Source organism: Pholcus phalangioides, unplaced genomic scaffold, assembly GCF_987345545.1.
Source record: "Pholcus phalangioides strain wild (caught in Gottingen) unplaced genomic scaffold, Ppha-v1.0 ptg000014l_1, whole genome shotgun sequence".
Taxonomy (NCBI): domain Eukaryota; kingdom Metazoa; phylum Arthropoda; class Arachnida; order Araneae; family Pholcidae; genus Pholcus; species Pholcus phalangioides.
This window is the reverse complement of record NW_028301607.1, coordinates 1,228,975-1,240,860: the sequence shown is the minus strand read 5'-3', so window position 1 is coordinate 1,240,860 and position 11,886 is coordinate 1,228,975. Positions and strand designations below refer to the sequence as shown.

The 11,886-nt window shown below is 33.5% G+C and overlaps 1 protein-coding gene across 1 annotated transcript in view; it reads right to left on the bottom strand.

Annotated features, from left to right (window-relative positions):
* Window positions 1-11,886, bottom strand: part of LOC149077892 (endothelin-converting enzyme-like 1) — a 32,624-nt gene that overhangs the window by 4,269 nt on the left and 16,469 nt on the right. Inside the window, exons 13-17 of the mRNA XM_089241496.1 lie at window positions 6,872-6,939; window positions 6,258-6,382; window positions 5,609-5,674; window positions 4,682-4,777; window positions 280-356 (exon numbers count right to left, since the gene is read on the bottom strand). Coding sequence (XP_089097622.1) covers window positions 280-356; window positions 4,682-4,777; window positions 5,609-5,674; window positions 6,258-6,382; window positions 6,872-6,939 — 432 coding nt within the window. The remainder of the gene's footprint in view (window positions 1-279; window positions 357-4,681; window positions 4,778-5,608; window positions 5,675-6,257; window positions 6,383-6,871; window positions 6,940-11,886) is intronic.

Here is an 11,886-nt window from a genome sequence, read left to right as displayed (position 1 = left end):
TATCACGCCATGATTACACAATCAATCATTTTAAGCAAAAATGAGAGAACTAATTAAATAAGTTTGAAATTTGTTCAAAATAATTCTGGACATATCCTGGATTAATCTAAAACATGTTTGAGAGTAGATTTGCAATATGTGAAGAGTTTTATTCAGAAATATCAACTAAAAAGTATAGTTTGCACTTTCGATTTTCTTTTCCTATTGTGAATCAAATACAAAAGAGTTTTTTGAGCTATAAACTAATAAAATTATCTATAATTTAATGATTTTACATACCTGATTTCAGCAGGTAAAGTTTCTGATGAATCATGATATGCTAATATTTTCTTCTGCCGACTCTCTTCACAAAGTGACTGCAATGAAGAACAAGAAAATTAAATTTATGCAAGACCCAAATTTTCAACTTATGGATTCATAATAGGGCAACAACACACGTAATAATTCTTTATCTGGTCAGTGCATCTGAGTTTCATGTACTGAAGCAGATACACAAAAAGACAGCGAAACCTTCCTGAAGCTACTATTTGCCATTCTATAGAAAAGTGGAGATGGCGTTTAAAATATATACAAATACAAATACAACGCCACAACAGGCAAAATGCCCAACGAGGTGGCTGATAAAAAGATGCCCATAAAAATATGGTTGTCATATGTTTCAAAAATACAGCAACCCAATTAAAAATGCAATTAACACAAATTACAAACAATATATACACATGATAAAATATGATACAATGCCCATAAAGAATACTTATGGTTGTCTTATTCTAAGAATGGATAGCTTCTCGATTTACCCCAACATGTTTATCGTATTTCTTTTTAAACGTGCCAATTGTGTTACAATTTACTACCTCCGGGGGTAAGCTATTCCATTTATTAACAACCCTACTGGAGAAAAATTCCCTGCGACACCATAACCTTGCATTGTCCCTCACCAATCGATACTGGTGTCCCCTTGTAAAAGCAGTCGATTGGCGGTGTACTAAAAGTTCATGGTCCATCCTATCCATCCATTGAAAATTTTGAACACTTCGATCATATCTCCTCGACACCTGCGTTCATCCAATGTAAACATATTCAAAAAATGAAGTCTTTCTTCATAACTCAAGCCCTGTGTGCCAATAAGGACACGCGTAGCTCTTCTCTGCACCCCTTCAACCAAGTCTATGTCCCTCTGTAGGTATGGTCTCCAAAACCTTACAGCATACTCCAGTCCAGGACGAACTAAGCCTCGAAAAAGCGGAAGAATGACTTTAGGAGAACGCGAAGAGACCTTTTTGAAAATGAGACCAAGCATTCTATTCGATTTTTTGACAACCGCTGAACAATGTTCAGAAAACTTAAGTCGCTCGTCAATGAGAATTCCCAAATCGGTGACTCTAGTTGCATCCGGGATAGTGACACCATTCAACTCGTAAGAGAACCGTGGGTTGTTCGAACCAAAATGAGCGACCATGCACTTATCTACGCTAAACGTCATGCTCCATTCATTTGCCCATGCTGCAATCTTGTTTAAGTTGGTCTGGAGCAACTCCCTATCGCTTTCATTTCCGATTACCCCCATTAGCTTCACATCATCTGCGAATTTGCTAGTAATTCCATCGATACCCTGATCGAGTTTGTCGATAAAAAGTGAAAAAAGTATGGGGCCAAGGACACTTCCCTGAGGAACTCCACTTGTGACGTCTGTCCAACCAGAGAATTCCCCGTTCACCATAACTCGTTGCGACCTATCTCTTAACCACGATTCTATCCAATTCAGCAAGTTGCCCCCTATTCCAATCTCGTGTAAACGCTTCAAGAGTTTGCCATGTTGGACCCGATCGAATGCCTTCTGGAAATCAAGGTAAACAACGTCGACATTTTTGCTCTTACCCAAAGCCTTAGTCACGTAATCATAGAAGCAAAGGAGGTTAGTTACACATGACTTCCCCTTCCTGAACCCATGCTGATTATCCGACAATACATTATTCTCGTCTATCCACTTCACAAACTGCCTTTTGATGATAATTTCCAAAATTTTCGAGAGGGAGCTCGTCAAACTCACTGGACGATAATTAGACACCACTTCTCTACTACCCTTCTTAAATATCGGAACAACGTTAGCCAGTTTCCAATCTCTCGGGACGATACCCTCAGCAACACTACTCCTGTATATCTGTGCGACTGGCCCCAACAATTCATTAGCACCTTCCCTGAGAACCCTGGGATAGATATCATCTGGTCCTGGTGCTTTGCTTGCACATACATTTCTTAGAAGATTTAGGACCTCCACGTCTTCCACTTGAATATCGTTGAGCGTTTTATTACCCCATGCAACACCCGTATATCGAATATCATTATCTCCATTAAAAACCGACGCGAAAAAGTCATTGAAAGCACTACACATGCCTACATTGCTCTCTACTTTTGAGCCTCCTATCGAGAGGGGGCCAACTGTCCCCTTACATCCATTATTGACGTATCGAAAAAATGATTTTGGGTCAGAGCCAATGTTATCTGCCAACCTAGATTCAACTTGCTTTTTACTATCCCTTATCGCTTTCTTCAACAGTCTTCTTTTATCAGTAAACAATGATAGGTCACCTCGTCCACTTTTATACTCTCTGAATGCTCTTTTCTTTTCAAGATAAAGGTTCCGCACGCTATCCGTGAACCATAGAGGGTGTGATGTACAAACACGCTTTTTTCGAACAAAGGGTATGACGTCGTGCAAAACAGAGGACAGCTTCGTACTAAATTCTTCCCATTGACTTACCACCCCTACTGATTCCAACCGGTCTTTGAAAACTTCCGCTAACCTTCTTCGCAAAACATCAAAGTTAGTTCTCCGAAAACAAGGAACCAGTCTTTTGTTATCAACCTTACCCGAGGAAAAATTACAGTGAAATCTGACGATACGATGATCACTGGAAGAAAACTCTTCCCCCACCGAAACATGTTCAACTAGATCCTCAGAACTAGTAAGAACTAAATCCAAAATAGCAGTACCCCTAGTGGCTTCTGATACATGCTGATACAAAAAATTTTCGAGCACCAACTTAAGAAAGTCTCTTTCATACTGATTTCCAGATGAAAGGTTCTCCCAATCAATACCCGGGTAATTGAAATCCCCTAGTATGAGAACCCTCTTTCGCTTACACATGTAGGAAATTTCATCATGCATTTTGGCGATATAGTTTAGATCCCTATTCGGTGGATTGTAACAAACCCCAACAATAAGCTTATGACGTCTTTTGTTCTCAAGCTCAACCCATACAGTTTCAATATCACTTCTCTGCACGTTACACTCTCTAGCCTTCAAACATGATTTCACGTATATCAACACTCCACCCCCTTTCCTATCAGATCTATTTCTCAAAAAAGTATCGTATCCGGAGATGTGTAAGAAAGATTCATCCCCATCGTTTGCCCAAGATTCTGTAATGGCTATAAGATCCAAGTCCTCCACAACTATCATAGTTTCTAAAAAATCTTTCTTGTTACCCAAGCTCCTGGCATTTATTAACACACATTTTAATTTGCCCGGTGGTTTGTTGTCAATCGAGAAGCCATCCAAGTCAGAGGTGGGTAATTCCCCGTCAGTACTGTTGTGATTATCATTAACTAACCCGCATTCCCGACTACGTGGTCTGGGAGTAAAAAACCTGACCTAAGACTATCGTAAACCTCCCAGACCCCTCTCTTATTTAGATGGATCCCATCCGAACGAAGCCACCTATCGGTAAATGCGGGAAGCTCCAAGAACGTGACCCCAAGTGAGGAGCAAATGTCCTTCAGGCCTATATTGAATTGGTGGATCCTACTCCTATATCCCCTACTACCCCTTGGCAGCACTGGAATCACTGCCACATCCGAACCCCCCTCCCTAGCGGATAATAGTAAATCCCGGTATTCTGACAGAGACTCACTAATATTCGCTCCTACCTGATTTGTTCCCACCCACAGAATCACCCGCAAGGGCAACTTTCGGCGATGAAAAACATCTCGAACGTTGCCAATCTTCCCCCCAATATGTCTGTGGAGCTTTTTCTACTTTTCTTCCGAGCAAAATTGGGAAGTTTGCCCTCAAATAAAGGTGGCTTATGGCTGTTTCACTGTGCATCTTGCTCAAGATAAGATCCAAAGCTAGACACACTAGATTTTGTTAAACCAAATCAAAACTAAGAGTTATGCAGCCAGAGGAATATTTATGAGGTGCATGTACGCAAGTTATGTAGTAGTACTATGTTAACTAGTAGCTTTAAGCACGTGACAACTGGACAGCAAACAAACTTCTAGAAATGACATTTACAAAGATTACATATTTATATATATATATTTTTTCTCACTGTTAACACATTGTAGGCCAATTTTTTAAGGAAAAGCTCACTCATCACACTGGCTACGAATGCATATAAAAACGTGAGTTAATTCATGACCAGTGAACAATGTGTTGATGTGAAGACTTTTGCTCAAAGCGTAATTTTTACAAACTATGTTAAAAATACAAAAAGAAAACCCCATTCCATGCTCTTAAACAACACAATTAAAAAACAACAGTTTTAGCACCAAATAAATGAAATGCTATTAAATAAACAACATTTAGCATGAGACAAGTTCTCACAAACGGCTGAAATCAACAGTAAACACCAATAAAATTTAAAGAGAATGTATATACATTAAAAAGTTTGTATACCTGAGCATATGATACAAAGAACAACTGATCATTATTCATTCTTAATCCAGGCAAATCCTTTTCATGGCCAATTTCCCTGACATGGCGTAGAAAAGCCTGAAAAGGATTAAACCAATTAATACATACTGAATACGCTACATTTTGGACCCTCATGTAAAAAAAAGCAAAATTAACAGAATTCTGTGATGCACATAGCATCACTTTGCATACATTTTAGATTTAGTGGTTTCCCAAAGTGGGTGATGGAAGGGATTAGAAGAGCCTACTATACATACAGATTCCTGGGTCCTATATTAGAAAGAGGGTGATAAGGGATGAATGTTCAAGAAGGGAGCAATGAAGCAAATACGGTGGAAAAACTGCTTCAGATGTTTGAATTTGATGCCAAAAAAGTCATTGGTTGCTCATCAGACATGATTTAGATTAGTTTTATGGTGAAGGTGGTATAATTAAGAATTCACTTATGTGCTCCTCCGATCTAAATCTTATAGAACATGATCTATAAGAGCTCTGATCCAAATCCTAAGCATGGAATTAAATAGAAAAACATCTTTATGCTTGCTGGAAAATTCCTACTATTTAAAAATAATAATAAATAAACAACTTTACTATTTCAAGCTCTCTTTGACGAACTAATGTTAAGCATGAGCAGCTGTGAGTTAATTATCTCCTCTCACATGAACGAAATGAAACAAAAAACAAACCTCCCTCAAATCTTTATAAAAGGTCTGTGGACCCCTGGTTAATCGAACCCTGGAGTTTCACATTTACCCTCACTCTAATTCAAGGAGTGTCTAACCTTTTCAGTCTAAAGATCTTAGGAATGAGTTGTGTATATAGATTTTCTTCACTCACACAGACCTCACATCATACAACTGAAGTAAACAAAATTTGATGTAGCATACAAATAATAAACTGAAATGTTACCTCATATGCTAATTTCACTCCACCAATATCAGAAATAAAGGTGCCAATCGTAAGGTTTGCATCCATCTGTAAAATAATGATTATTTTAACCAAAAATTATATCAGTAAAACCATGAAAAAAATGTTGTAAACAAAACATGTGCAGTGATATGCACGTGAATGTATAAAATGAGACGTGTGTGGAGGGGGTTATTAAAATTTTTTTTCTCAGATGAACACACACAGAGCATTAAAACCATGACACATTTATATACGACACAAAATTATCATATTTACTGTATGGTAAAACTTTGGTACGTGGAAGAACTAGTGGAAGTCTACATTACTTCGAGCTACTGAAAATTTTATGTATAGAAAATATATCGCACAAGAAATCTGAATTACTTTAAGATACCTGAAATTTCAATTTTATAAGTTCAAATGCATTTATTGCATGAATTTGCAATTCTTTTGACTTCATCTCTTTATTACTATTTCTATTTATAGAGTTTTTATTGCTTCAATAGATTTGTAACAGCAATAGGCTAAACCAAAAAACCCATGCATTTGAATTATTTTCCACACATCATATCATGAGAATTAGGTGTAAGGAATATTCTGAAAAAAAAAAGCAGAGAGTCACAAAATATCAAATTTTTGACAAACTCACCGAAACATTGTCTACTGTAAAATTTGACAGACCCTTGAATAAACAATTCAATTGGTCTCTATAATACCCCATGGAATGGTTACTCATCCAAGGTTGAAGAGTTCCAAAGGTGTCATAATTCACTCCTTTAAAGAACAAAAATAAAAAAAAAACACCCATTATTGAATGATATTATCTATTCCTATATGAGAACAACACATGGAAAGACATACTGTATTAATGCAATGTTATAGCTCATACACTTGCATCTCAACAGGTGAGCAAACAGGACTGAGCCATTCTTAATCATTGAAAAATTTCTGCTCATTCTGGATTCATTTTTATTTCATACTCTGTTTTTTTTTTATCGACAAGCTCATTCAGTCATTCACCTCCAATGGGCAACTTCTATATAAGTTGGGAAAGATGACTCGATATTTTTGGGCACAAGAATGGAGTTTCATGCAAACAAAATAGCTCTTGCTTTGCTAATTTAAGTACAAGAGGTAAAACTAAAGACCAATTTGTTGGAATTCTCCAGATTTCAAGCTTTGCTAAAAAAACAAATGAAATGAAAAACAAAAATGAAGGCATTTTTAATAACTTAAAATGTATGAAAAAGACATGTTACATACCTTTAATATCAAACATTGCACTAAGTTTGTTTGCAACATGTCCTGCGAGTACTCCATATTTTACAGCACTGAAAGAGATTATAGAATTTTGGCACATCTCTTATTATATATGAACAATTAAATCATAATTATTATACATAATAGAATAACAGATTTAAAAAAATAATAAAGTGACAATATATGAAGATTGTTTCGTTACATTTAGAAAATGCCCCCGAGTTTATTTCCAATGCTATGCGACATTTAAATCTAGAAACTATTCATACTTACAATAAGACAACCATAAGTATTCTTTATGGGCATTATTATAAAATTAATCATGTATATATATTGTTTGTAATTGCATTTTTAATTGGGTTACTGTATTTTTTAAACATATGACATCTATATTTGTTATAGGCATCTTTTTCTCGGCGTTGGACATTTTGTGCATCTAATACAAATTCAAGATCACTAAAACCTGCTGAGATTTTTTTATAATTACCATATGTGCTAACATACAAGGAGTTAATTTTTTAGCCCACTCTGACAATTATATTTGATCACTGAGAGAAGAAGTGATTACATTCTTATATGGCCCACAAAATTAATCCTGAGTGTCATATGCCATGGAAAAGTTTGTGCAATCATTTCCATTGTAAAGGTTTGAATAAAGGAAAAATATAAAATGATCCCACCATAAATTTATATGATAAAAAGTGTATGGCATTGTGATGTCTATGTAATTTAAACAGAGTTTAAAAATATCATACATGATTTTGATTTACACTACACTGCAACTTGTGTAGGACTTTACTTCAATGCTTATATCAGGCATCTTCAACTGATTGCTCACGAGCACAGAGGTGCTCTCTGAACAACCCAGAGTGCTTGATGTCTGATTTCATGCTCATGAGCACTTGATCACAATGTTCCAAGTAAACACCTTGTGCAAATTGCATTGAAGGATTGAAATCATCCTGATTTCACGTATTATTGGTATGTCAAACTTGCTATGAGGATGCTCTTTTTTTGATAATGGGTACAAGGAGTGCTTGCAACTAGAAAAAGGTTGAAGACCTCTGGCTTGTATATTACATACTAGAATCATGTACATGTGCATTATTTTTCAAACAGCGGATAATGGAAACCACTAACACAGGATCTGCAGATACAATGGTCTTACTGTATGCAAAATAATTTAGCTGATAATAGCAATTGATGAAATTGAATTACCAACTATAATAAACTAAATTGTTTGTAAAAGAAACATTATGCATGCCAAAATTATGCATTTGAATGCAGTTGAATCAACTTTTTAACTAAGGGGTGCAAAAGTTTTAAATATTCGCTGACTCAAGATTTAGAAGAACTTTTCAACTGTGATTTTCTTAAAAAGGTTAAAAAAAATAAAATAAAATAAATTCTGATTTGAAGAGCACTGGGTCATTCCATTTCAAATCACCCGGCAAAATGCCAAAATGACACCCATAGTCTCAGATTTCAATGATTTTTTTTTTGTTTGTTGCATTTACCATCCTTATTAACCGTGTGAAATATTATTTGCATATCTCGAAAACTTTTTGAGAAAAAAAATGTTGAAATTTATCAAAAACTGATGCAGATGACTTTTCCGAGGCTCAATTTTTAAGCGGCATTGTTTGAGAAAATAAATCATAACTTTTTCAATTTTCAATATATTCAAGTGAAATTTTCACTAAAGTGTTCACAAAAACATACAGAATATGAATAAAAATAATTCATACATTTGCATTTGAAATTTACATGCAAAAAAATTATGTAAACTTTGTTTTTGTGGAATTTTTCGTTAGAAAAAATACAATTTTTCAAACATATTTTTAGACCAGAGGCACAGCAGTTACCAAAACAACTTTTATTTTAAATTTCTCCTAAATATATGAAGTAAAATACTGGAGAAAAAAAATAATGGTTTTTTGACCGTTAATATGTTTATTCTGGCTCGCAACACAAAATTCATCGAAATAAGACTGGATCGTTCAGATTTCAAATCATTCAACTAGATACTGAAATGCAACCCATCATCCCAGATTCCAATTATTATTTTTTATTTATTGCTTCTACCATGCTTGTTGACCATGCAAAGTTTCATGTACATATCTCAAAAACATTTTGAGAAAAAAAAAATTTCTAACCTCACGAATGACGTCTCTTAGGCTAACCCCATTCAAGCAATATTATTTGTGAAAATATATCATAACTTTGCAGATTTTCAATATATACAAATGAAATTTCCACTAAAATGCTCACAAAAAAATGCAGATTATGAATAGAAAAAATGTAAACCTTAGAGGGAAAAAGTCATTTAAATTCAATTTTTTTATTATTTTTTTTATTTTTAACACAATTTTTTACACACTTTTTTTTTGGATGCACAGCATGAATTTTCAATTTTTTAAAAATTTAATCCTATTAATATATTTAGAAGACTAGAAAAGTAAACATTATTTTGACAGTTAGTACATTTGAGTAACAAAACACAATTGTACTTATATGACTACATTAATTATATTTGTACATTTCGACTTAATATAATGATTCATGCTTAGTAAAAAGAAATTTATATTTTATTTTTCATGTACGCTTATACATTTATTACAGTATTCATTAAATTAAGTTTCATGAGTAGTTAATGCAATAATTCAAAACAATTAATAAATTTTAAAATTCTAGAATTAAATGAATTCATGAAATAATTAGAAATGTTAATGTAATGTGTCAAATGGGAGTTGGTGAAAAAAAAAGGTTTTGGGTGAATAAAATAATTTTTCAAATTAAACCTTCATGTTCAGATTCTTAGAAGTGTTCAAATTCCAAATAATTAATTTCACTTTTAATTGATCTATAAATATTTCTTATGATGCAACAAAGACAAACTTTTGCAATCTGATATATTTTTGCATAAAGAATTATTTTATATTTGATAAATCCAGATAATATTAATCATGTATATAGATTAATTTTTTTGAAGTTTTTTAACATGCTTAATTATAAAGTTATTTTACCACAACAGTGTTAATTTTTTTTAATTACTTTGATTTTTACAGTATATATTTTAATAAACATATATTTAATATATATGATAAATATGAAATGGTTATACTTGTGTGAAAAAAAAATCTACATTATAATGTTTAATACAGACCTATATAGATTTTTCCCAAGAAATAATTTAAAATTGCTGATAAAAAGCCAGAATACGAGCCATCAAATCACAAAGAATGAAATAATTATCAGCTACAACCTAATTGTTGTAGCTGAGGCAGATGGAAGAGAGTAGAATTGAAAACCTAATGTATATAATGCCTGGTGGTGATATATAAGATGTGATGTTTCTTGTTGTGATGATGATTGTAAAAAATAATAATAGCTTCTGTGAAGATATGAACTATGGCACACTGGTCTTTGTCCTTCAGAGGGCAGCTGGTGTCTTATTTAATTATAAGACTTTATCATCCCAGCAGGTGATGATAAAGTCACTACTGCTGTTTCATTGTGAAAACTAAAATAAAAGTGTTAGAACTAAACTGCCCCCCCCCCCCCACATCCAATGATGCAAGTCTCAATTATGATCTTGCTGAAGACAGAGAATGTGCTCCATAAAGTAGCCTACTCCAGGGTTAGCAAATTTTTCTTATGATAACACAATTTCCATTTGAGCTAAATATTTTATATCATCATTTTGGAATTCAAAGTAAAATGTCAGAAAAGACACTTGAAATTTATAGTGTTGGAAAAAAAACTCGATCTGACTGTCATAAAAAGTGTTATGCAAAGTGTAAAATCTGTTACCCATTACATCATTGGACCCATCGGACATCAATATTGAGGAGTGGAGCAAGTTCTGAACATCTATCTACTGTGTGTTTAAGCATCATAGAGCTTTTTTCTCAAAGTATGAAATATATCCGGAAGCATGCTTTAATCCTTTAAAATGTCATAAGAAAAAAATAAAAGGTTTAAGGATAGTAAACTTGTATTTTTCATGTATAAATGAAATAAATGGTTGTACAAAATCAATTCCAGGGTAAAAAATATGCCATGCCTGTAGAGACAGTGAATATAAACAACAATAAATTAAATGAAGAAACTGAATACTGTGAAGAGATGAACAATGATAGTAATGTAGAGAAGTAACTTGGAAAAATGTCAATTATTAAACAAGAAGCACTTGAAGAAATAAATTAATCTCTACAGAACATAGAAGAGTCACCAATTAAACTTCATAGGATAGCTCCACAGTGCAAGTCAAACAATGCCAAAAGAAAAGTTGAATCTGCTTGCAACACTTTAAAATCAAATGTTTGTAAAGTTTTTGAAGAATTACCAGAAAATGAATATCAAAGCACACTTAATGAAGATATTAAACAGAAAGCAAATATGAATATTTTTATAAAGTTAATTAGAAACAAGACTCAATTTACCCATCACAAGGGGAAAACTGCAAATTTTAACTCTGGCCCCTGCTTTAAGAAAGGGGAACAAGGAAAAAAATCTGTAGAGTTCAATGTCACTGAATATGCCGTGAGAAAAGCAGGAGAGCTTTTGTAAATGGCTTTTGTTAAAAAATTAAATTTCAACGATTTTTTTGCAATCTAATTTTTTAATGCAAAGGTTTAAATTTTCTTTCCTAGTCATAATCTACATTTTTTTGTGAGCATTTTAGTGGAAATTTCATTTGTATATATTGAAAATCTGCAAAGTTATGATATATTTTCACAAATAATATTGCTTGAATGGGGTTAGCCTAAGAGACGTCATTCGTGAGGTTAGAAATTTTTTTTTTTTCTCAAAATGTTTTTGAGATATGTACATGAAACTTTGCATGGTCAACAAGCATGGTAGAAGCAATAAATAAAAAATAATAATTGGAATCTGGGATGATGGGTTGCATTTCAGTATCTAGTTGAATGATTTGAAATCTGAACGATCCAGTCTTATTTCGATGAATTTTGTGTTGCGAGCCAGAATAAACATATTAACGGTCAAAAAACCAT